At 46.7% G+C, this 26,789-nt stretch overlaps 1 protein-coding gene across 1 annotated transcript in view; it reads left to right on the top strand.

Moving 5' to 3' along the window:
* Positions 1-26,789, top strand: part of PRUNE2 (prune homolog 2 with BCH domain) — a 1,307,647-nt gene that overhangs the window by 1,142,261 nt on the left and 138,597 nt on the right. Inside the window, exon 15 of the mRNA XM_078677810.1 lies at positions 3,523-3,609. Within this exon, the coding sequence (XP_078533936.1) occupies positions 3,523-3,609 (87 nt within the window). The remainder of the gene's footprint in view (positions 1-3,522; positions 3,610-26,789) is intronic.

Genomic DNA, 26,789 nt, shown 5'->3' on the forward strand with positions numbered 1-26,789 from the left:
TATATATATATATATATATATATATATATATATATATATATATATATATATATATATATATATATATATATATATATATATATATATATATTACCTACTGGCGGTCACCAGTAGGTAGTTATAGTTAGGATTGTTTTCCATAGGAAATCTGCAACATTCTACTGGGATTAACTTTGGCGCCGGTGGACGAATTTTCGCGAATTTCTCAAAGAAGATGGCCCGCTCCGCTCTGCTCCTTCCCTGAAAATTTGGGGAGGATTCGTGAAGTGGGGGCCGAGATAAAAGGGGGGTCCCAAAACGTGTTTTCCCCATGTTAATTTCCATAGGGCGGTTGGACTCACTGACCAAATTTTAGTTTCTATTATTGAATATGTGTTTCAAGGGTTACATTACAGTGAAAGGAGGTCTGTCACTCTGTCACAAGGATGGTGTCATCAGTGATGTCATGAGTGATGTCACTGGCCATGTCATGAGTGATGTAATATGTGACGTCATCAGCAGTGCATTGCACGCGCAAGTTATAGTGAGTCCAACTAACTATAACGTGGGAATTTCAATGGTTTTATGCGGGTAAAATTTCCAGCTAACTATAACTGGTGTGAAACCTATGGTTTTTTCAGTGAATATATATATATATATCTCGCCGAAAACTCCTACTGCTGCTGCTTTTCCCTCGCAGGATGCACACAGAGAGCACGGACCACAAAGCTGTTTTCAAATGCCTTTTAGTTTATTTGCATGGTCAATAATATATATATATATATATATATATATATATAGGAAAGTCACTTTTTGTTTCTTTAATAACTTTGGTACCGTTTGACGAATCTGCACAAAAGTTTCAAAAATATCTTCATCCACTTTGGCTCTTTTATGGAAAGTTTCGGGCTGATCAGGCATGCAGTGGCCAAGAAAATGGAGGAAGGGGTGAGGGGATAACAAAAGGGCAATTTCCTATGTTTATTCCTATCGGAAACTTTGCTGTCCAATACAGGAAAAACAGGTAAACTAATAACGCCACATTTGAAAACAGGACTTTACCCCGAAAATTTACTTTTTGTTATGTGGTGTATCCGTTCAACAGTGTTTGATAAATTAACATGTAAAAAGGTGGTCAGATGTGTCTGGAGGGGATACAACTGGTAAAAAGTTAGAGATATGTGGACTGTTGCGAGTCCAGATATGCTATGATTGGCCCATTAGAAGTGGATGGGCTGATACTGATTGTCTGGTCACAAAGTGAAGAGTATTTTATGGCATCCCCTAACCCCCCAGAGCCATGTGGTGGGGGACGAGGCTAGAGGCCTGAAGACACCCCTTCCTGCTGGCCCGAAGGGGCCACTAAGAACAAAATATCACCAAAAGCATCCAGAATAGTCCACTGGGGGATATGAAAACATTAAAAGAAGCTCAATTTCCTGGGTGGACCAGCCGGGGATGGGTGTGAGCAACTCTTTGCTCCCTGGGTTTCTTGAACTCCCGGGCGGGTGAATTTCCCAAGGTTTGGCCCAAGGAAATTAAAGAATAATAGATACTGGGAGCGTGGAGTGTGTGGAGCCCCTTCCGTATGAGTCTGTTAGACCCCCAACTCCCTGGGAGCGCTGCTGTGCTCTTTTCATATGTGTCTCCAAGAGCCCCATCTCTTTGGGGACTAAGAGGGAAGAGATCGACCAGACACTGCTCCTGCTCCCATTACCCCCATGCCATGTCTAGGGATCAGGAGTTCGCGACCTTGGGTCTCCTCACCACAACAGGAAGAGTGCTTTGTTCCTTCTCCTACCATAGTCAGCAGGGGCAGGAGAAATGTAGGATGCCAGTGTAACACACACAGCAGCTGTGCACAGCATGCAGAGAGCTAGCAGGATGTTTGGCTGTCCCACCGTAGCCCCAACAAAAATATAAATGCTGTGGTGCCCAAAGTGGGACCAGGGAATCCCTTAAGCAAAAACAAAAATAGTTTCTTCACAGGGATCCAATTACCTGGGACTTTGATTGTCCATAAGCCCTTTTAAAGGGGACATAAAATTGTCCCCAATGGAGACCCTATAACCTTTTTTTCAAAATCACCCTGTCACCCTTTCAAGCACTACTAGAGCTTGGACTTTTGCTGAGAGTCTCTGGGGTGTTGAACTTTGGGGACTTGAACATTTCCTCTACTTTTGGAGTGATCACACCAGTTTTTACCTGGGGCATGGCTGTACCATATCATCCTATCCAATCAAGTAACCCTCACCTCCCTTTTCTCTACCCAACCCTGAGCCCTATAGTTATCCTCACTTCCCTCATCCTAGTTATCCTCACTTCCCTCATCCTCTACCCTTCCCTGAACCCTAAGTCAACCTCACCTCCTTTTACCTCTACCACCCCTGATCCCTCAAGTACTCACCTCCCTTTACCTCTATCCATGCCTCAACCCTCTAGTCACCTTCCCCTCTCTTCCCCTCTCTTTACCTCTACCCACCCCTCAACCCTCCAGTCACCCTCACCTCCTTTACCTCTACCCACCCCTCAACCCTAAAGTCACCATTAACTCCCTTTACCCATCCCTAAAACCTAAAAATCACTTTTGTTTTAGAACAACATCAAAGTATATATTTAAAGACTTTCCTGAATGGTCCCAACATGATAAAGGCTGCGAGGTAAAGGCTGTTTCCCATCAAACGGGACACAAATACTTTAGGGCACTGTTCGTTGTTTTATGCCCTTCACTATATTTGGTGGGCACCTTCGCTTCTTTGTTAGTTTTCTCCCTGCACCCCCACCCCTTATAATTTAGGTCTCACCCTCCCGCACTTGCTCCTTCTGACATGCCTGAAAAAAAGCACCCAAAAGTCACACCAACAGGGTCAATATTCTACAAAGATGCAAACGGCACTGCGCCCCCTGCTCTGCATGACCCTTTTGTTGCTCTTTTCATGCAGGACCAAAACAGTGATTTTCAGCTTCGAAATAAGATAATTTAACTTCGTTTTGCAGGCAGAGAATAATCCCATACCAAGAAAATGGATCACTGCCTCTCAATGTCAATGCTGACCACGTCATATTGCTTTTTTTTCTAACTTTCAGCCATGGTGCAATGCTTTACAACATGGCTAAAAGAAATTGACAAAGCCAATATAGCTCTCTCACACGTGAGACTTATTATTAGCTTTACCAATGTTTGTTTCTGCAGAACCCGTTGAGAGAAGCTGGCACTATCACAACACAACATGTGCAAGGTTTCTAATATTGAGCACTTTCAGATACGAGATTGGCCAAAATCAGCAAGACTACACGTCTGTGTTATGGTGTGTAACAGGTGAAAGAAGTATCATCATTTTCTATTTGTGTGCAAATAGGAAAATCTATGAAGTTGGGTGGAGGCTAAATGTATGCATTCTATGGTGACCTTTGCAATCTGTGCCTGCTACTATCAAGGAGTATGCATAATTTTAGGAAATTATACTTGTCTGTTTGTCTTTTTAAATATATCGATGTTAGACGACAATTTGAAAGGTGCTATTTTCTATTTCTTTTACATAGATTAAGAAAAAACTTGAAGTCATTTATAATTGTTCACCCATCTTGGTTTATCAGAACTATTCTCACCGTGACACGGCCTTTCATCAGGTAAAATGGCTTCCATTTTCAAACAACTTTTACACTCAGAATTTGCTTCTGCAGTCTGTTTAGAACTGTTTAGGTTTAACCAAACATGCAATTGTTCATTGTCCGCCCTGTATTTACTCTATTGTTTTTGTACTGGAAGACATTTATTGCACCCTTGGAATCCATGCTAAGCTATGTTCACCATCTCAGTGCTCCTCAATGCTCCCCATTCCAAGCATAGCTTCGCCTCCTTTTAACGCCTTAGATGACCCACACAGACTGTCATCTGTCACATTCTATGGCCCTCATTTATGGGGATTTGGCATAGGGCATTGTAGCAAGTCACTTTGCTGCCCTACCGTGCATCAAAGTGAAAGGGCAATAATGTATTGTATTTATCCAATACGGTGCATTCCTGTCCTTTCCTCCTGCGCTGGTGATGTTTCGGCAAGCTTGCGCCAAAACAGGCACACTGACACCATGGTGAAAGGGTGCCTGTGTTGTCAGAAGAAGTCTTTAAATGCAGGAAGGGGCACCTACCTGCACAAGAGCAATCCTTAGAGGCGTTTTCCTCTTTCTCTGTGAGCTGCAGGATTTTATTGGTGGTTCTGTAGTTGGACGATGGGAATGTAATTTTTTTTGTAGTTTCTAAGTGTGGTATATAGATAAAGAATAGTGTTTTGCTACTTATTTGTATGATTACATTTTTCAAGTCAGATATCATCAAGTATGTTTACATAAATGTTTTACTTACTTCTCAAGGAATGTATATTCTTTCTTCCAGTTTTCTTTTCTGGTTTGTTGTTGACATTCCGGCAGATTTTTGTCATTATGCAGCTTTAGTCTTTTTGGCAAGATGTATTGAAGTGTTGTGCTCCCTTAATATTGTACTTTAAATTATTTGTATGTTTTTATTGGTTAGTTTACTTTGCTGTTGTTTTTATTGGTTAGTAATCCTTTGGTTTGACTTTTTTTCACCAGTTATTTCCTTTTATGGTGGATGCTAATGAGTGTTTCTGTTTTAAAACTAAATAAATGTTTATATTTTTGGGGTGTATGATGTATATGTATAATTTAATTTATTGTTGTTTAATCTTTATATTACATTATGTGTATTAAGTATTTTTAGTTTTTTAATCATTTGATATGTTGAAGTGTATATTTGTTTTTACGTGTTTAATGTTTATTTTAGTGTTATAAAATACATTTCTTAAATTATTTATTCATGTTTTAAAAGTAAAATTTTATTTTTATTTGAATTAAAATAGAGTTCATGTATTGTTTTATAATATATTCCTTAGTTTATTATGATATTAATGTACTCAATATTGTGTATTTCGGTTTTTTTTACATTTTATTTAAACCTAACAATATTTATGTTTCTAATTAATATTCATGTCATCTATAGATCTGGTAATCAAAGTAAAAGGGCCTTCTGGTATCAACTTTCTTGGCTTCATTGACTCATCCGGGTTTTTTTTTTTTCCCCCGGGTCCAATGATTGATCTCCTATGGTACTTCGATATCTTGTACCTGTGGAATAGCTGTTATCCGGTTCATGCCCGGCCCCACTTGGCTGCTAAACTACCCCCAAGGTTTGCAGCAAATTGGTAAATCATGGACTCTGTGCCTTTCTGGAATACAGTTGACAGCTGAGGGATAAACGGCCCCCGCAAGACTCGTGTCCCCTCCAGTTTTTCAGATAAACTGAGACAGCTGCTCTCTGTATATTCCTTTTGGTACTTTGTCTACATGGTGGTTATGAGGACAAAAAAAAATATTCATGTTATCTATATAAGTAGAAGTAGATAGTTTTAACAACTATATTTTAGTTATCAATATTTGTGCTTTTCTTAGTCAAATATAGGAAGGCAATATAATTTGTAAACTACATTTAATTTCTGATATCTGTGGGAATCAATATTGATTTAGTCAATACTATGTCATTGGTTCCTGCTAAGGATGATATTTTACAAAGTGAACCCCTTATGGGAATACTTGGAATTCTACTTTATGAGCTACTAGGGAAGTCTCACCTGAGTTACATACCATTTCTTTTTGTGCTTTGCTGTGCCCTCATATGAGTATCCTAATCTGAATCTCTGTACTCAGCAGTCTCCAGACATGGATTACAAGGATTCACACTTCAGGCATGTTGAGGAAAGGCGAGTGAAGAACCTTAAGAGGAAGAACCAACCAGGAGACTGCTTTGATGATCTAGAGGTCCAAGTGCCTAGTGTTTTGTAAATACTCTGGGGGGACAAGTGCTGATGTTGGTAAAGATGTTATCAGTTCTAGTGAAAATGGTGAAATATAACAACAGAGACCTGACTCAAAAGGTAGAATGTTGCAGATTCAAAGTAATAAAACAAACTAAACATAGAGAAATAAACCAAACTAATTCAGCGGGCCGAACTTAAACCTGCAGTTTCCTTGCTTTAGAGTCAGGAAAACTATTTGGTAACTGGTGAAGGAGCCCCCAAAGCCCCTGCCAGTGCTAAACCTTAACCCAGCAGTCTGTACAACACAGGAATGCAGGGTCTCAATGATGGCCGTCCTACCCTTTTTAGACTAGGGTGACCGTCACTCATTTTACCTTCAATTCGGGTTCATTCGTTCTTTGTTCACAAGAAACCAATGCCTGCTTTAAAAGTTTGTTTCTTGAGAACAAAAACTGAGCGGGTACATACGGTGTCCACTTGGCAAACTTCATAGCTGTCAAAGGAGCTGCCATGATGGCGGCTCCCTTCACAGCAGTGCGACCCTACAAGGAAGGCAGGGATCTCTAAATGCTATGGGCGACTTGTCACCAGGATAACAAAGGTCATGACCTCCTGCCCCCTAGAGGGACTACAGGCTACTGGCAAAACGCGAAATAATTCCACAGTACACATAATCTTTTGGGACATTGTTGTTCTTTGAATTCTCTACCCAGGTTGTCTAAATACTTCCGCACTTTCTGATATGATTTCTCTTTTCCTTGGCTGCTTTTGCCATTTTCCCATCACAGTAACCCCCACAGTTTCACCATCCACATAACTTTTTTGGGGCAACTAGTGCTCCCAGATAGCCCTAGTATGTTTTGCTTAGCCATCAGCAGCATATGTGATGCAGGTTTCCCTTTTCTGTAATGAGGTGGATATATCTTTTTAACAGGGCTTTCCCAAAAGTATCATCTCTGAGCAATTCGCTATATGAGACTTTGTTGTTTGCATGACCCTTCTGCCGGAGGCTGGCCCCACTCGTGGGAATGACCAATGTTTGTGTGTCAGGGAGCACATCTCCCCACACTCCCTCCAAAATGTAGTCCCCCACACCCGGGTGCCCCATTTGCCCTAGGTTTTCTGGATTATAGTGCCACCTACATAAGCTCTTTAGGAGTGTCTCTTTTCCACTTGTATGCTTTGCAAAGTGATTGGCTTTTCTAAGTATGTCTCTCCATTGCTCTACATCTAAAATTATACCCAGCTCCCTCTCCCAAGATGTCTGGCATGGTAGTTTCTCTTCTTGTATTGCCTTACGTAATAGTCAGAAGGGGTGAGGGCCTTCATTGAAGTTATTTTAACATGAAAATGCTGAATTCATTGTGGAGGCTGGAAATATCTGTCATTCGGTTTCCGTGGGACCAAAATCCTCCCGCAGTTGTTCAAAGTTCTTCATTTCTCCATCACTTAGCACACCTCAAATCATGGGAATGTTGTTACCCCCACACTATCACTTATGCTCTCCCAGACTCTCAGGGTGGCATTAGTGTGTGATCTATCATGCTCCAGCTTTTCTAGTTCCCCCTCCTAGTCCAACTGATAAGGTTTTACAAATGTGAACTCTATAGTATTTCAGCAGATTGGGTACCCCAAAAAACCCCATCTCATCACCGTGAATGCACTGTACCTTGCTTATTCTAGCTTTCTTCCCTTACCTTATAAAATATGAGCATATATTTTTCAGATCTGAATTGTAGACCCGTTTTAGGTGCAGTGTTAAAGGTGAAGTTTGGAAGATGTATACGATGTTTTGTAATACTGTCACTTTCAAGGCTGCTTCTATATGTCCTAGCCAAGAGACCAACGCATTCTTCCCACTCACTAATTGTAGTTTTAATGCTGTTTGCACTGATTGTAAGCGTATCTTCTTGGTTTTAGGTAGGGTCCCTGATATCTTGATCCATGGACATCTTATTGATGCATCTGCCCATCTAAGAGGAACTCTCCCATCAGTGTCTGAATTGCCACTTTAAACACTGAGACACCCAACCCTTCCAATTTGCTCAGGTTGATCCTGAAGGCCAGTGCTTGCACCAGGTGCTTCTCCATCTAGGAGCTTGGGAGTTTGTGGGATCTACCAGGGAGCACTGGATGTTATCTGTAAACATAATTAGCTTAACACATTTTTCCCACTCATACCCCCTTGCTCAGGTTGTTGACCCTGATCCCCTGCACCACTGGTTCAATGGTGAGTGCAAACCAGAGTGAGAAAAACTTGCACCTCCGCCTCGTCCCTCTTTTTATATTGAGCGACTAAGACATGATGTTGTTCACACTAGCTCTCTGTGAATGAATCCCACCAGACCCGTCTGAGGGACTATTCCCCCATGACCATGGCATGCAGGGTATCGCACATAAAGTCACAGTCAGTCCTGTCACATGCTTTCTCAGCATCAAGACCAGGGCTATTTTTCTGCTTCCTATTTTACCAATATCTATGAGGTGTATTGAGTGATGTTTGGATGTACCCTCCTTCGAGAATCAGAAGGTTAAGAGGTATGCTCTGCCAAACCTCTCAAGTTTGGGGTTCAGTTAATTTGGAATCCATGAAACTGCTTCACAAGTTTTCAAAAACTAAGATGTTTGGGCTTACTGGGCAGTTACATAGTGGATATTTTGAGAGCTCATACACTTGGTAATAATTTTATTTGCACTGTCAGTCAAATTGTAATTTGGTCATGGAGGGAATCTCTAGACCTCTTGCGCAACACAAACAGTACCTATATGTCAGCCCAAAATAGCACCAACAGCTATTCACTACAATGTTGGCCAGTATATTTGGCAGGGATGGGGGCGAGTGGGCTACACACACACACACACTCACATACATATACACTCACTCACATCCATGCACTCATAAAAGTGCACACACACACACACACATTCACAATATTCACTCAACAAATTCACCCATTTATACATGCACCAAACATCCAGAAACATTAAACGAACCTGTACTGCAGCTCTGGGAGATGAAAGCCTTGGCGGTCCCAGGAGGGTTGGGATTGCTGGTTTTCCTCATTGACTCACCTAGGGTCAGCCAATGAGGGAAGGCAGCTGTACCTCACTAGTCACAGAGTGGGATGGGGTAAGTGAGACTGCTGACCCCACCCCACTGTGTGACACAATGTTACTGTTTGACACTCGGCCCTGTGCACTTCGGGGTTTATAACTGAAGTGCCCACTCTGCCCTTGTCACCGGAGGGATGGTCCTTGAGGCCCTTTTGGCAGGCTGAGGAGGTTACACATACAGGGCTGTGAAATCCTCAGCCTGGGAAAATGTTCAGTTTAGGCACCCAGGAGCCCGAGCATTTATCGCATGTCTAGCTCCCGGCTGCCTGACTTGAACAAGAAGAGTGCCTGTCAGGCTGACCTTTGCTCAGCCTGACAGGCACTCTTCTTCTCTGGAAAAAGGTGAGTGGGCTTGGCCCTTTCACCCATATGGACGGTCCGCAGTTGATTCACTGTCTGCAACTAGTTAATGAAAATACTGTAATTTGGCAAAAACAAATCTGTGTGAATGTTATGTTATGAAATTTAAATATTGTCCAATACAGATCATCACTTATTCGTAATTTACTATGGAAGTGAGAGTCGCCACTGGTTTACTTCCTGGCTCCTACTGATTCTGGCTCCCCAGGACAAGTCTAGCCCAAAACTAGTCTCTGGCAAACTGGTTGCTATGGGTTCCAATGCAAAATAGTAAAATGAGACTCAAACCCTCAAGACAGGTGGCCCAGTCCATCCACCTCCCATCGCTCCTTCGCCTTTTCCCCAGTTTTCTGCACCGGTTTCCCTGCCATATCATTAAAGATCAAATAAAACAGATTCCAATTTCAGCGCTTCACAACCCTTATGCTTTTAGTGTTTATAGCAGTCCCACCCTGCACAAACCCATAATTCGTACTAATTACGTTAAAAACATAATGTCACCATTAAGACGCAGTAAACAGCTAATGTATTTATGTGCTCCTAGTCTACAATCCTGTTCCAATGCACATCATGGTCTTGGACTGCCGGCCACCTCCCCCCTTGAACACCGACTGAATTACCCAACTCAACCAGTCAACACATGGGGGTCTTTGGAAGTCAAGGGGGGGTACGGGGCCCCCCCCTGGCCGTATTTATTAAAATATAAAAACAAATCAAAAATTTTAATCAAATAAACATTTCTGACAATTATTAAAATGCACACTTTTCAGAATATTAGATTGACATCCGTTTCGACATGGTATGATGGGCTAACCTTAACAAATAGCTAATACAGCGTGTCTCCTAACGTAATCTAATCATCCTGAAAATTAAACTGCATTCTAATATTTTTAATACTTTTAATAACTTTAATAAAGTCCTACGGCAAGGTCGCCAACCGGTGTCAGATCCTTTTACAGCTGCGCTCTCACGTTGAAGATGCGCATGCGCAACCCAGGGCACGTTACACCCACGTGCGCTCCCCGAACTCCATTTAACCATAACAGGAGGGCCCAGACACTCGCGCACCTTAGTGACGTCATAGTGTTGTGAGGGGTGGCTACCAGCCTGAGGAAAGCGTAGACTCCCTCCCCCGCACCCTTTAAATTAATGGAGATCATATCCTGCCCCTGAAGTTCTGAGAGAGACCAAATGGCCCCTCCCGCGGGCGGCCCCTTTCGTGAATGGGTGCGCCCCCCCCGTAAGGACCTTAAAATGCTGCTCACCGATTAATGACCTTACCGCCAAACACACATAATAAATACGACATTGCGATTCTAAAAGGAAAAAAGGCCTAAGGATAAAATTGTTAACACACAGCAAAGCACAAACATCTACATATATAGTTACTCCTGTAAGCGGGAAAAAAGGGCCTAAGGAAAGAATTAGTTAAATATCACGGCACTGCACCAAAAGTTTAAATTCTGTTCTTCCTTCCAGTAAACAGGAAATTCAAGGCCTACTGGATCAAGCCCCCCTTAAATCTATGTTCCGGCACATTGAGAAACCTGATACTCACCATTTGCCACGCCCCAAGGTCTGCTAATAAGGGATGGAGGGTGGGGAAAATTAAACGGCCCCACGGTGGGGCGAGGAGCGAGCCTGGGAGCGCGGGCACAAAGAGGCCGCTTCCCGCGCTCCCCAGGCTTTTAACCCTTTCGCCGCCGCGACCCCGCCCCCTCGCCCCGGAAGCACACCAGTACTTCCGGGGCGAGGGGGCGGGGAAACCGGCCCCGAAAGGGACGGGGTGTGGGAGGGACCGGGCCCCGCCATGCTTGCGTGGGGGCCTATTGGCCCCCCCTTGTATCATGGTCTTGGACTGCCGGCCACCTCCCCCCTTGAACACCGACTGAATTACCCAACTCAACCAGTCAACACATGGGGGTCTTGGAAGTCAAGGGGGGGTACGGGGCCCCCCCCCCTGGCCGTATTTATTAAAATATAAAAACAAATCAAAAATTTTAATCAAATAAACATTTCTGACAATTATTAAAATGCACACTTTTCAGAATATTAGATTGACATCCGTTTCGACATGGTATGATGGGCTAACCTTAACAAATAGCTAATACAGCGTGTCTCCTAACGTAATCTAATCATCCTGAAAATTAAACTGCATTCTAATATTTTTAATACTTTTAATAACTTTAATAAAGTCCTACGGCAAGGTCGCCAACCGGTGTCAGATCCTTTTACAGCTGCGCTCTCACGTTGAAGATGCGCATGCGCAACCCAGGGCACGTTACACCCACGTGCGCTCCCCGAACTCCATTTAACCATAACAGGAGGGCCCAGACACTCGCGCACCTTAGTGACGTCATAGTGTTGTGAGGGGTGGCTACCAGCCTGAGGAAAGCGTAGACTCCCTCCCCCGCACCCTTTAAATTAATGGAGATCATATCCTGCCCCTGAAGTTCTGAGAGAGACCAAATGGCCCCTCCCGCGGGCGGCCCCTTTCGTGAATGGGTCCGCCCCCCCCGTAAGGACCTTAAAATGCTGCTCACCGATTAATGACCTTACCGCCACAGGCCAGGTAGTTAACCGACTATCTGGCCCCCCCCCCCCAGAACACCCCCCTTCTAGAAAGGTCATACTCTTCCTGCAAAAACTTCCACCCATGCCAGGATGTTTCTTATAAAAAGGGCATTCCCCTCCTCTGTTAAGTGAACCCCGTCCCGCAGGTAGAAGTGTTCCCCCCAAATGCAACCGTGAGGGATGGTCTGTAAGACCGGAGTCCTAAATAACCTGTCCAGCTTGTTGTTGACCCTCTTTAACGAGCTGTTCAACGCGCTGACTGAGTTTCCCCCCCTCCATTGCATCCTTGGTATCAGTTGTGACCATACTACAACACTACCTGGTAACCGCTTTGCTAGCCAACCCGCTGCAGATATAATTTCTTCAAGGAGGACCCTTCTGCCCAGACCTGCCAGATCATTCCCCCCTAAATGCAGTATTACCGCCGAAGGTGGTGTAGTATGTCGCGCTAGTAATTCCGACATATAGTCCCTGAACTGATTGAGGCGGAGCCCCCCCCTGCCATGGAAGGAGACCCTGCACCCCCTACTTTCCACCCTTTGTTTGCCTGAACCTGCAAGAAAAATTTGGTTAGCACGTTTGACATATGAATGCCCCACTACCCAAATGACTACGGTCTTCTGTCTGTCCTCCTGGTTCCTCCATGCTGTAGTAAAGTTGCCTTGATGATCCATGGGTAGTTTCCGTCCTGCGTCACAGGCCCGTGAAACTGTAAATAACCAGAAAAACAGCAGGTATTAGCAATACTCCACATGGCGGCAGCTCTCACAACATGTGCAAACGCACGTAGCGTTTATAAGCGCTTGAGGACCATCTCCTAATTCTTTGCACACTATTTGTGGTCAAACCCCTGGCTGTTGCTTCTGTGGCTGCCCCTATCCGGAAGGAGTGTGTCCCAAACTCTTTGTGGTTATAACCAGCTTTTGCCATGCTCATGGCTAGTACCGTCTGGAACTGAAATCTGGTAAGAGGAGTCCCATCCCCATGCATTAGCAGTGACCCCACACACTCCTGTGCCCGCTGTCTTATCAGTTCCTCCACATGTGTCACCGGGCAGCAGGGATTGTTCCTTGCCCGATGTAACGCCAAACTTTGGCCCCTAGCGTCTTGGTCAGTTTTAGATTTCCTGATGCTGATCCACATAGTGTCGCCCCTTATGCTGATATCCCGCAGCTGGAGGCCGCCTATCTTATCACCTTTGTTGGCCGCCACGAGTTCACCTACCCTGAATGCCCCATAGAAGGCTAAAGAGAAAGCAGCTTTAAATAGGCCCACCTCAGATGTAGAGCTACATGTGTCCGGCAGCGCGAGGAGAACAGCTGATAGACGTTCAAAACCTATGGGTTTCCTAGAATCTATGGAGGGGGGCTGCATGCGCCGCCATCCTTTTAATGCCCTCTGGGCCTGGAAGCTGTGCGTAGGGTCCCTGCCCCCTCGTGCCCGTGCGAAAAAGGAGATAGCGGCCTTGTGCCTGTTGGCTGTTGCCACCGTGCGCCCTTCCTTGTGTAGGCTGCCTAAATACCCATTGAAGCTAGCCTCCATAGTCCAACTACTCTCCCAGCCCTGTCCCAGAAAGTGACAGTAAGACCTGAACGCCCCTTCGTATGCCGTCCTTGTCTTGGGTGCTAGGCTGGCTGCCACGAGGTCATGTAGTTGGGGGCACCAATTTGCCAAAGAATCGCCGGGAATTGAGCTGGCGTTGTCTCTGCCTCAGGCAAGTGATCCGTGAACACCTGCATCTTAAAGCGAGAAAGGGCATCAGCTGCATTGTTTAACACCCCTGGGACATGTTTTGCTCTGAAAAGTACATTCCTCGTCATGCAACACAGCACAATCTCTTTGATCAAGCGTAAAATGAGTGGACACCTTGCAGCTTGTTGGTTGATGCATTCAACCACTGACATATTGTCTGACCAGAATATTACCGATCTGTTGGCAAACTCCTCGGGCCAGACTCTCAGTGCCACCCAGATTGGGAAGAGCTCGAGGAAACCAATGTTCACCGTCAGCCCGCTCTCCTCCCACCAGGCGGGCCACTTCTGCGCCACCCATTTCTTGCCAAGGATGGCACCAAACCCAACACTGCCCGCCGCATCGGTCCATAAACCAATGTCCTCCGAAGACACCGTGGGTGCACCCCACAGCACTCTTCCATTGAAATCCGCCAGGAATGCCATCCATATCCGCATGTCCTGGCGCACCTCAGCAGACAGCCGTGTCCGGTGATGTTTTTCACGAAGACCCCTCATGGCCTGTGCAATTGAGCGTGAAAATGGGCGAGCCATAGGAATTACTCTCAACGCAAAATTCAACTGTCCCACTGTCTGCTGCAACAGTCCTAAATTCACCTTCTTCGCTTGTAAGCACAGTCCTAGAGTCTGTTTGAATTTTTGGATCTTTTCTGCTGGTAATCTAAAACAACCCTCAACAGAATCCAGTTCAATGCCTAAAAATTCCAGGCACGTCACTGGTCCAACTGTCTTCCCCTGTGCCAACGGGACCCCGAAAGAGCGCATGAGCACGCAAAATTCCTGCAATGCTGACGCACACTCCCGTGAACCCGCCGGGCCCAGAAAAAGAAAGTCATCCAGGTAGTGCATCACCCACTGGTGACCCGTACGTTGTCTTAATGCCCATTCCAAAAAGGAGCTAAACTGTTCAAAATAAGCACATGAAATTGAGCAACCCATGGGCATACACTTATCCATGTAGTACTTCCCCTTAAAGGAGAAACCCAGCAGGTGCTGGTCCTCTGGGTGAACCGGGAGTAGTCTAAAGGCTGACTCAATGTCTGACTTAGCCATCAGTGTTCCCGCGCCCAAACTCCTCAGCATGCCCGCTGCCTGATCGAAGGACGCATACTTCACAGAGCAAATTGTATCATCAATAGCATCATTCAATGATGTCCCCCTCGGCGCGGACAAGTTGTGGATGAGCCTAAATTCCCCTTGTTCTTTCTTAGGCACCACCCCCAGAGGAGAGCACACAAAATTCTGCGTGGGAATGACGTGAAATGGTCCCGCTACCCTCCCCAAACGCACTTCTTTAGCTATTTTTGTTGACACCACGGTTGGGTTGGCAAGGACTGATAGCTGATTCCTACACTGTGGTCTCCCGACATACCCCCCAGCAGGAATTCGAAAACCATGTGTGAAACCCTCTTGTAATAACCTAGCAGACGTGTGATTAGGGTACCTGTTCAACCAGGGGATCAACGCTGACAACTGAATGGGTGAATGTGCTATTAGAGGGTGGACCTTACTATTCAGGTTTCCTCCTACCCCTGTTTCCTGCACCACTATTTTTATTTCGGCATGTTGTTTCGGGGTGGGAAGGGTGGCCACATACGCTGCATGCGTGCCTGAACTTACAGGTACCTGGTGCCCTGTTGCATGTCCGCCTATTGAAGTCCCAACATACCCCCTTCGCCCCTCCATTTGCTCTCTGCTTTTGGGCCGTCTCCCCTCCCGGTGCTGATCGAAAGGGCTGTTGAAACGGCTGCTGCGGCCTGGGGAAATAACCTCTACCCGCATTTGTGCTTGTGCTTGCCCCCTGACCCTTCTCGAATTGATTGTGCCATGAGATAGAATCCACCTTGTCCCATGATAAAGTTTTATCAAATTCTTTGGACTTTCTGAAAGCGACATCATATTCCTTCCATACATCCCCTGCATGATTCTCATGGAACATTGTTATCCTACTTTGATAGCAGTTCATGGCTGGTTGCATTCCCTTAAAACGTTCGCCCATTACTGCGCCGAACACTGCAAAAGCCCTCAGCCAGTTGATGAGGTTTTCTTCTACCCTAAACTTGTACAACTTCGCTCTCCATTCACTGGGCAACAACATTTCTTTCTGTGATTTTGCATATTCCCATTCCCTGTTATCTATCAGCAATGAAAACATGTTCACATACTTGTCAGCCCATATCATTTCCTTTACACTCTGTGACACATGCTGTGCTAAGCACTCACCCCTAGAGGGCAATGTTCCTTCGCCCAGCAAAGGAAGGGCAATCTCCTTACCATTCCCATTGTCGTTGGGTAACGTTGCCTCCGCGGTCCTGGCACTGCCTCCATCATTCGCTGGACCTGTTTGGGGAGAAACCGGTGCAGGCGGCGTTGCGCCCCTACCACTAGCCAACAATATCTGAGTCAGCAATGTTTGTTGCTCCGTTGTCCGGGCAGTATTGACCGGCAACGCACCCCCCCCTAACCAAGGGAGAATAGCCGCCACCTGAGCTGCCAGGTCTATTGGCACTGGCCCTGGCGCGGGAATGGGAGCAGGGCCCGCACCTAGGGGCACCGGAGCCTGTGGTGGCGCGACGGGTGGCACTGGTGCCGCTGCCGGTATTACTGGCACATTTGGTACTGCCACTGGCAACTGGGGCACCGGGGCTGGAACGGGCACCGGGACCTGAGGTGGCGGGAGTGGGGCAGCAGGGGGTACCTGTGGTGGCAGAATTGGTGCAGCAGGAGGTAGGATGGGAGTAATACTCTGTGGCTGCCCCCCCACCCTCTTATTCCTTGCCCGCCTGGGTGGTGTCACAAAGACGCCCCTTGGCTTGGGCGGTACTATCGTCCGCTTGGGTCTTCCAGATGGACCGGCCTGGGCATCTACTTTGGCCCCCAGGTCCGCTAAAGCCTTATCCATTTTATCAACCTTCCCCAGTCTCTTATCCATTGCAGACATTCTGCGCATCATTTTTTGTAACATTATACCCACATTTGGATTGACACGCCCCCTTCTTTGAGACATATTTATGAGCACACCGTGCTCCGTACCTGACCCAGTTGAAGGTGCCCGAGCTGGATCACACAGACCTAGGTCCCAGGCTTGTCCCCCTGAAATTAGAAAGTACGTTATTTCTTATTGAAACAAGCAAATACAGGCAATCAGCCCCTACCACAGTTAAATAACACCCAAATAACTTAAATCTTGCTCCTTGTAATATTTGTTAATATTGAGACGTTTCCTGTAATTCATTAGCATGCAACTAAACAGTTGAATAGCTCTCTAATAAACTTACAATATCTGCTAGTTAAAAAACCCACTCAATTTTGTCTATTGACAGAGTGGATCACCTGAATGTTTTTATCTTAAAAAGCACGTTCTTAAACCATAAAAAACGTCTCCCTCTAGCCAGACGCTCTCTGGTCTCCCCTCCACCTTGTGCCCCAGCTGTCCCTGCTTTGCCTCGCGTTAAACCTTCACCCCAGGCAGGTCATGCGAGTCCACACAATCACACGGCGCTTCAATAATGATCTCAAAAAGGCCCCAAGCAGGTTATAAACTCGAGCGCGTTTACCAAATCGAGCGCGTTTACCCTCAGTTTACACAGCGCTTTCGCAACAATGCAGACGGCAGACAAGCAGGTTAAAATTTTGCGCACGTTTACCCTCCGTTTACACAGCGCTTTTGAAACAATGCAGACGGCAGACAATCAGGTTAAAATTTCAGCGCGTTTACCCTCCGTTTACACAGCGCTTTTGAAACAATGCAGACGGCAGACAATCAGGTTAAATTTCAGCGCGTTTACCCTCCGTTTACACAGCGCTTTCCACACAATTTGGCCGGCAGCCACTACACGTGCTCGCGTCCCGCTACCTGATGCGCCCCCCTTGCTGGCTTACCGGTGAGGGCCCACCTAACTTTCTGGCACCGCTCGTAGGTGACTGGCCGCCCGCCCGCCCCGACAAATACCTTTTGCTCCGGTGTCACTCGAGCGCTGCCCTGACGATCGACGGTCCGATGGTCCCTCGTGTCCGCTCTCCTTGTGCCGCTCCCTGTTACTGCACTCCCTGTGCCGGCTCCGTTATGCGTCGTCCCGAGGATCCCCGAGCTCGCCGCGAGTAGTCCTCTACCGATCCTTCCTCCGCAGCTAGGGCTCCACAGCGTGACGGGGGCCGTAAAACGCAGTCCTGCACCGCAAACTGTTCTCCGCAGCTAGGGCTCCACAGCGCGTCGTAGACCTGAAACAAACAAAGAGAAAATTAAACGGCCCCACGGTGGGGCGAGGAGCGAGCCTGGGAGCGCGGGCACAAAGAGGCCGCTTCCCGCGCTCCCCAGGCTTTTAACCCTTTCGCCGCCGCGACCCCGCCCCCTCGCCCCGGAAGCACACCAGTACTTCCGGGGCGAGGGGGCGGGGAAACCGGCCCCGAAAGGGACGGGGTGTGGGAGGGACCGGGCCCCGCCATGCTTGCGTGGGGGCCTATTGGCCCCCCCTTGTATTTCTGCCTAGTTTGCACAATTTCATGGCCGTTTGCCTGGCACTTTTTTGACTAGGGTTGACAGTGAAGCAGTAATGTACATTCTTAAATTACTTTCCACGATAATGTTATAGTGCCCATATTGGCTACATTTTCACAATAGCCCAAAAAGGCCGCAGCACACACAAGTTTACATACAGAAACACGCTGACACACAGGCAGGCGCACAGATATTCGGAATACATGCACACAGAAACGCTGAGCCTCGAGCATCCCAGACAGGCACAGTGGCACACACCCACTTCCCCCACCCAGATATCCCAAGTCCATCTCCACATTTGCTCTCCTTGGCCCGACCCTAGCAACAAAGTTCTATCCATTTCCCATGGTGTAGTTGGTTTGTGCAGCAGCAGCTGTACAGTAATATCTTACCTAAAAACCAGGTCATAAATGTCAACTAAGGACAAGTCTCATAGATTTTCAGCCATAACTAGTAGATAATAATGGAATCTGGAATTCTCAGATTTCTTTCTTTGCTTCGAGTTAATTCATCTCTTGAGGTATTCAGGGCCTGTGAATCCAATCCAGCTTGTAAGAAGGTCGAATGTTCAGGATACAAAAGGAGCAGCAAGTGCAGTTGTTTCCCTTCTCCCAGAGCTCGAAGAGCTCGATGCGTGAGGCGCCTGGAAAGTGACCCCACCCTACGGTGCCACCGGCGACTGTCTGTGTGATGTCCAACCCCAGCAACTGATCAGTGACAGCGCTTTACACTGATGTGAGTGCAAAGCATTTTCAGCCTTTGTCACTGCGGCTCCACAGTCACCTAGGCTCCAGGAAGGCAGTCCGACCCTAGCTCCAGTCAGTGCCTTCAGTCTGTCCACTCAGCCCCGTGTGTCCACCATCATTCTAGTGTAGGGAATGGAGAAAGATCTGGGCAGCTGGTCAGGTCAACAGAATGGACCCAATGTACCTTATGCTCACTTTCCAGGTGAGTGGCACTGCGGCACACTTACTGCAGGCCTACCTTGCAGCGTGGCAGTGTGTGTGGGGGGGGGGGGCGTGGGGGGGATAGTGCCCCAGCTCCCAAAGCCTGACAGCTGCAGGAATAGGGTGTCGTGGACTAGGCTCTTATAAAATGAAACCCTCGGTGGGGAGGGGGGCTGGAAAGATTCAGTGATTATGGGAGTTGCACCAGCGCCAAAACCACACTCTGCGGTTCTAGCCTCCTGGATGTGTGAAGTGTAGATTGCCTCAGTGCTACATTATAAGACCCCAAATTCGGGACTTGGGTCGAGATAACTTAAAAGAAGAGAATGGTGATCCCAGCTGAGAGCTGGTGAAGATGATGTGGCCAATAGGCAGTGTTCAAAGACCATCTTTAGCATTTCCACAAAACATATTGACGGATAATATTGTGACAGACAAATGATTAAGATAATGACCTGTAAGGACAGGCACTAATATTGGGGAGTGGTGAATCCAAAGCTATACAGTTTGTCCTACCTCTGAGAGCAGAACAAATATGGAGTTGCATTTTAAATGTTAGAATGTTTTGTACTTCATTAATACATGTGGAGCTCATGGAATGCCCCTAAAGGGCACAAGTTTTAAGACTTTCAGTCTAAACTAACTTTTATTGCTCGGTAATAACATTGCTGAGGTCGTGCTTTTTGGCATTCAAGACAGACAGCTGTCGTGCTTTCCTGACCTTGCTGGGCACAGGCATAATACCAAACTTTTTGACATCATGCTCTCCGAACGTCCCACCCCGTGACTCATTGGCTATTGCAAGCCTCGCGGGCAAATACATGCAGATCTTAAAACATGTTGGCATTTCCGCTTTCACAGGCAGGCGTGGAAGTGAGCAGAGTAAATCTGTTTTTTATTTGTAGTTGTAGTATTCTGTGCTTGTTTATGGAATGTCCTTGGCCCAGAATCCCACTGCGTGAGAGTTCCGTGTCAGGAATTCCAACTTTGAGTTGGTGTCTTTCCTGTGTTCCTTGAAGCTGCTCTGCTTGGTGGCTCAGACTTTATATGAATAAAAGCTTATTCATCTTACCTGGCGTTCCTGGTTCGTTACAATAGTAGTCCATTGCACTTCCTCGCCAAAACGTTTCAACAATACCACCGGAAGGGAACATGGAGCGCCGTCATCGTGTTGTTGTTTTTCTACGTTAGTTATGCGCAGTTACTGAGCATTTTTTAGGGTAGCACGTTGTTTACTGCAATGGTAGCAAATCCACATTTCCCCGTCAATATCAAATATCTTAAAAAACCAATCAGATGGTCTTAATAGATGACATAATACAGTCCAAATTATTTATTTAAAATGTAATGTGTTTTGACCTAATGCACACATTGCAGCAAATATTAGAAGAAAGTATCTTAACTTAAGTTTATGCCTTATTTTTATAAACTGAATAAAAAGAGCAATCACAGATTGTGCCGACACTTTGGGAGAGTGCAAATTGAGTAATAGTTTAACTTACAGTAAAAGACTCACGGCACAGCAGCAGAAGAAAACTTTGCACAAGCATAACTTCGGTGCATACCAATATTTTAGTTCTGCAGAGTTTGAGGGAGGAACTCGTCTTATTGCTATGTAATACGTTTTACATTATGTTGTTATTAATATAGTTTAAGTATAAGTCCTTGTTATTGTTGGAGCACTGCTACAGTGTGCATAGCATTTTAATTAAATCCTAGATTTAGGCTCGATTGAAGCTTTTAAAGGCAGTACGGCCAGGAACCATATTCTTCTACAACACATGCCATTACATTCCCTGCCATTGCTACGCAAACTTATACTCCGACTTTCTGTCAGGGGGGGGGGGGGGGCGCTGGAAGTTGGAATAGATTCATTTTCTATTCCAACTCCAGTGCGTGCAACAGTAGGGAAGGTGTTGGAGTTAAATCCAACACCTTCTACCCACTGCTGCACACCTTTTGCATTTCAAAGACATGCAATATAATGGCATGTGTTGTAATAGTTTCATTGTAAAGGCTGTCTCCCAAAGTTACAGAGATGAGGGTACAGTGATTTACTTGTGCCGATGGTTTCAGGTGATGAATCGAGCACTCATTTTTGGGCGAGACTTACTTCCCATCATCAGATTTTCACCCAGAGCATGAGAGACAAAGGCTAAGGTGGAAAGAGGGCGACAAAAGAAAATATCAGGTAAGAGACCTGCAAGAGCGAGATGAAGAAACAAAAAGTTCAAGATGATGCAAGAAAGAATTAGAAGATAAAGTCATCAGTGGTGTAGCAAGAGGGGGGAGAGGATGATCCGCCCCGGGCAGCACACGTTTTTTTGGGTGCAGCGGCCTCCCTTCCCCCCTCTTACCTGGGGCCGTGCGAAGCGGCCGTTGAGGGAGTCGCCAGCGCACCCCCGCCCGCTCTTACATGCGGCTGCCTGGCAGCAATACAGTGACCATGGCACAACGTCTAGCTACGCCACTGAGAGTCATGACAAGAAAGCCTTAGAGTCAATCTGCCCTGACATTCAGGAGCACAGGAAGAGGGCCCTAAGGAAAATATTGCTATCTTACATTTAATATTCTTATACAAATTTAGCAACCTTGAGTTCTATTGTTTCAAAATAAACCTGTGGAATACAGTGTTACATTTCATATATCTTCAGGTGTAAAAGTTAAGCCTGGGTAAAATTTAATACACATGGCGCACTTTATCTCATTTCTGGACTCTCGCATTATGCTTGTTATGCAAAATTCCTGAAAGTATGCCTTTACTCCACTTTGTCATTAACAACGACAGAGGCTGTCCAATACCCCTGAACCAGGGACAAATTATAGTAACACCTAACAAAAGGTTCAGGTACACAGTTTCAAAGGCAAACTACAAATTAATACTGAAAAATTCATTCAAATGAAAACAGGGGGGAAAAAGAAAAAAGGGGAAGAGAAAAGCCTATATTTCAAACCCATTCAAGTACTTATAATTTATTAAACATATAATTTACAAATAAAACACATTTCAAATCCAATAAACTCTCATAAGAAAGTGTTGGCAAAACTAAGACAACAAATTCATGTTGCCAAACACGTGGCTAACATACAGACATTACATATACAGAAAGAACAAAAAACAAATATAGTATGTCTTTCACAGTTTGTGGCCACAGAATGCGTCGACGGCGTTTCGACCGCTGGATGACTATGCGGTCATCATCAGGACAAACAGTGGTTTGAGCGTTACAAGTAACAATATTAAAAGCAGACCATTCACATTTTGAATGGTAGATGCAGTACGTTAAAATTTCTCGCAGGTCCTCATAGCACAGCTCAAGGACAGATAAATTAGCTCGCGTGACACTATGTCTTCATCACAACTGGGAATCCAAATGAAGCCTTTAGTTGTGGCCCAGCGTTTGCCCAATCAATCGGCAGAATTTCGCGGGTCCGACAGGATAGTTTCTGCCGATTGATTGGGCAAACGCTGGGCCACAACTAAAGGCTTCATTTGGATTCCCAGTTGTGATGAAGACATAGTCTCACGCGAGCTAATTTATCTGTCCTTGAGCTGTGCTATGAGGACCTGCGAGAAATTTTAACGTACTGCATCTACCGTTCAAAATGTGAATGGTCTGCTTTTAATATTGCTACTTGTAACGCTCAAACCACTGTTTGTCCTGATGATGACCACATAGTCATCCAGCAGTCGAAACGCTGTCGACGCATTCTGTGGCCACAAACTGTGAAAGACATACTATTTTTGTTTTTGTTGTTCTTTCTGTATATGTAATGTCTGTATGTTAGCCACGTGTTTGGCAACATGAATTTGTTGTCTTAGTTTTGCCAACACTTTCTTATGAGCGTTTATTGGATTTGAAATGTGTTTTATTTGTAAATTATATGTTTAATAAATTATAAGTACTTTTTTGAATTGGGTTTGAAATATAGGCTTTTCTCTTCCCCTTTTTAGGTTTCGACTTTTGGCGAGGGGCGAAGCCCCTCCCAGTCGAAATCTTTTGTTTTTAGTAGTGATGTTAGAACCGCCTCTGCCTCTCATTGGCTAGCTCCATAAATGGAGGCTAGCCATTGGGAGGCAGAGGCTGTCAATCGCGCTTTCTCCTGAAAACGCGATTCGGGGGCGTTTCTGGTGCTTTTTTTAAGCCCCGCCCCTTTGTCCCGGGCCGCGCTGCGATTGGCTGCCGGCCCGGGACACCCCCGTGACGTCATTCCCGGGCCGCGCTGTGATTGGCTGCCGGCCCGGGACACCCCCGTGACGTCAGCCAATCACAGCGCGGCCCGGGACCTGACTTGTTTTTTTCGTCGCCTGAATACATTCGGGTTTGAAAAGGCGCCGTCTCTTGTGCCAGCACGAGGCCGCCACCCCTGCTTCACGCACTGGGACTATGGCAGGGACATTGTGTCTGAAGCAGATCTGTAGTAGGTGACACCACAGCGAGGAGCAGTGCTTTTCTTCCGTCACGAGGGCATCACCCGCTCCCCTCACAGGAGCTGTCGGTGACGCTGCGCACCTCAGATGAGTGATGCAGCCGCGCTGTTCACGGTTCTCGTGGTAGGTAGGCCGACAGCGTCTGTCACCCAAACCCCCGCGCTTTCCCGCCGCCTTTCTGAGGTTTGCACCGCCCGTCGCTCGGCAGAGTTATCTCCTTGCGTGTGAGTCCGTGTGGGCCGCCGTTTGCCAGAGCCCTGCCTCGCTCCTACCCTGCTCTTGGAAGCTGTGAACAGGTGCGTGTTTGCGGCGGGCATGTGAGGTTATTCAAGCTGCCTTAGTGCTTGTCTCCGAGAAAGTGGGTTGTGCCATCATCCACCTGCAAGCGGTCGTCCAAAGTAACTCTGCTCGGGAGCATTGCCAAAGGCCCCCAGGCGTACGCATACTGGAGGGGGCCCCCTCAGCCCCTGCTTATGTGAGTGTGAGGGCCCCTTCAGCATACCTTGCAGGGGGCCCGCTCACGTTTTGTTACGCCACCTCAGGGGCGTAACACAAGCCCCCGCATTGCGGGGGGCCACGCGGGGCCCTGCGCTCGGGGGGCCCCGCCAGGCCCCTGACTTAATACATGTGCCGGCACTGCTGCAGTCGCACAAAGTAGGCTCTGAAAAATGGCGCGCACTGCGCAGCGCGGGCCCCGGCTGGGGCCCCTGCGAGCATTGGAAATGGTGCGGCCGGGGCCCCTGGGAGTCTTCAAAATAGTGCGGGCCCCGGCCGGAGCCCCTGCGCGAGTATTCTAAATGGTGCGGTGCAGCCGGGGCCCCGAGAGACGAGAGTCTAGTTGAAGTTCGAAATGGTGGGGGGTGCCCTGCCGGGGGCCGTCAGCCGTGTGAGTGAGCAGGCTGCGGCAGTGGCACTTATGTTGTCTGCCCGCACTGCGTTGTGAAGTGTATAACGCTCAGTCTCCGTTGTTAGTTTATGTATCTTTAATGCTCTGGGCAATGTTCGCCTCCGTCCGCCATTCATCAGGCAGGCCTTGGGGTGTGGAACCGACGGTTTAGATTTTTGTGGTGTCGCTCTGTGGTCACACTCACACACTGTGCCCTTGGCAGTGAATTTTGCCAGTTAGTTGGCACAGCTGCCACCTGCTCTTTCATAGAAGTCTAGGTGCTGTTTTTTTAGGGTACACAGCGGGTTATTTTCACGCACATGCACTCTCTCTACACAGAGTAACCCTCTGTCCATGGGCGCCGAATCGCGCAGAGAGGCTGGCACAGCACGGCACTTGCTTCTTTGGGCCGAGATTATATTTTTGGAAAAGGGATGGGGTGGTTTGAGAAAGTAGATGTATGAAGTGCGATCCCCCACGAGCCTCTTAAACGCACTCACCTCAATATATGACGCCACCCAGTCTCTGCCTGGCACTGCTTTTATTATTTCTCGGGGTCTAATTTTGTTAGGGGGAAGCGATAGCGTTGCTAAGTGTTTAGAGAAGTTGTGTTCAGTATGCCAATGGGCTAGTTACCACCCACCCTGCTCAAAACCCTCCCCACCCCATTTGGGTCGTATAGCGCCAGGCTCGCCCACAGCGCTATATAAACATACACACACGCACACACACACACACACACACACACACACACACGTGCAGGCACACACACACATTTTTAAGACAAATGTGTTTACCAAGTTGTAATTCTTCAGATTTTAAATCCCAGCACAAGTAAGTGGAAATCAGAGTGACTCGTTCCTCGCTTCGGCAGCTGTGGCCCCTACCTGGCTAACATTGCGCCCCCCCTTCCCGCCTCAACCCCTGTCTGCCTTCAAGTTCTGCCCGGTGGCGGTGCCCGCCTTCTGCCCATAACCTGAGCTCGCCTCGCGCCGCCCTAGAGAGTCTGAGCTGCAGCCTCCTCAGGCCAGGTCCAGCAGCAGGCCCCCAGCCCAGGTGAGTGAGTCTCCTCTGCTTCAGTTCACACATGGTCTGAGTTGACCCAGGATAGAGGCAGCAGCACTGAAGCAGGGGTCAGGGAGTGGTTCGGGCCGGGGTGGGGGGCGAGGAGGACCGTGACCGTCGTCGGACGGACTGTTAAGGTAAGGGCAAGGGGTCACTAGTCTCTGCTTGCAGAAAAGCCCTCCTGCGCATTTGATTTTGGTTCCTTTTTTTATTTACAGCACCCACATCTTGGATCAGTAAATAAATAACATAGCTGCCCAGGTTTCCAATTGCGATGTGTGACATTTTCATATTTTCAGTATAATTATGAGTGACATTTGAATGACTATGAGTGACATTTTCTTGTGAGCGAAATCATGCAATGAATATGAAATTACACCTAACGAGAAACTAAGCACCAGACATAAAAGAAAGACCGGAGTCTAAGCAGGGGAGAGCAGAGTTATAGGAATTATGAGAGTGCTGTCATCATTCTGATTTAGCAGAACCCCGACTCGAGCTCACTGCAGAACATCCATGGCGTGGAGAGGGAAGTAAAGAATGTGGGTGTGGTGGGAAAGCTTGGATTGTTGTAAGTCACAAGTTGTAACCCCTGATAGCATTGGATGGAGGGAATGAGAACAAGCATTTACAATGCAACCGTTTCGCCTTTGGAAAAGTTTGAGCTATTGGCATTGTAAATGACAACATTTGTATTTGTGTTGGTTTTGAAAACAGATAAATAAATGGCATTGTCCTTTACATTGCCAATCGCTCTAACTTTTCCAAAGGCGAAACCGTTGCATTGTAAATGCTTGTTTCTTTTCCCCCCCTTTTTTCATTTGAATGAATTTTTCAGTATTAATTTGTAGTTTGCCTTTGAAACTGTGTACCTGGACCTTTTGTTAGGTGTTACTTTACTCCACTTTGCGCATTTATGCACCATCTTTGGTAAAAAAATATGTTACAGAGAACCAAACATGGTAAAAAAAAAAACTACCAATAACGCACAGGAACAACAGAATGTGAACTGCTCTTGTTTGCAGTACTTTTATTTAAATGTGTCTCCATGCCGAAAATGGATGCATTTCACGCAAAAATGTTGCTCAAATGACAGATTTACATTTCACATACACCTCCTGAAAGTTCTCATACACGCTCACACAGCCTACACCCACCACTCCCACACCAACAGCAACCCATTCGCTCACACATACTAGCTGCCCACTGACTCACACAGACCAAACACCAACCAAACAACATCCCAAACTTGTATCCCTGCTCCACAACACATGCTCTCTCACTAAACATGCCACCGATTGCACGCACATGCTCCGGATCCGCTTTTCCACAGGGAAACATGGCTAAAGCCA

Source organism: Lissotriton helveticus, chromosome 2_1, assembly GCF_964261635.1.
Source record: "Lissotriton helveticus chromosome 2_1, aLisHel1.1, whole genome shotgun sequence".
NCBI classification, from domain to species: Eukaryota; Metazoa; Chordata; class Amphibia; order Caudata; family Salamandridae; genus Lissotriton; species Lissotriton helveticus.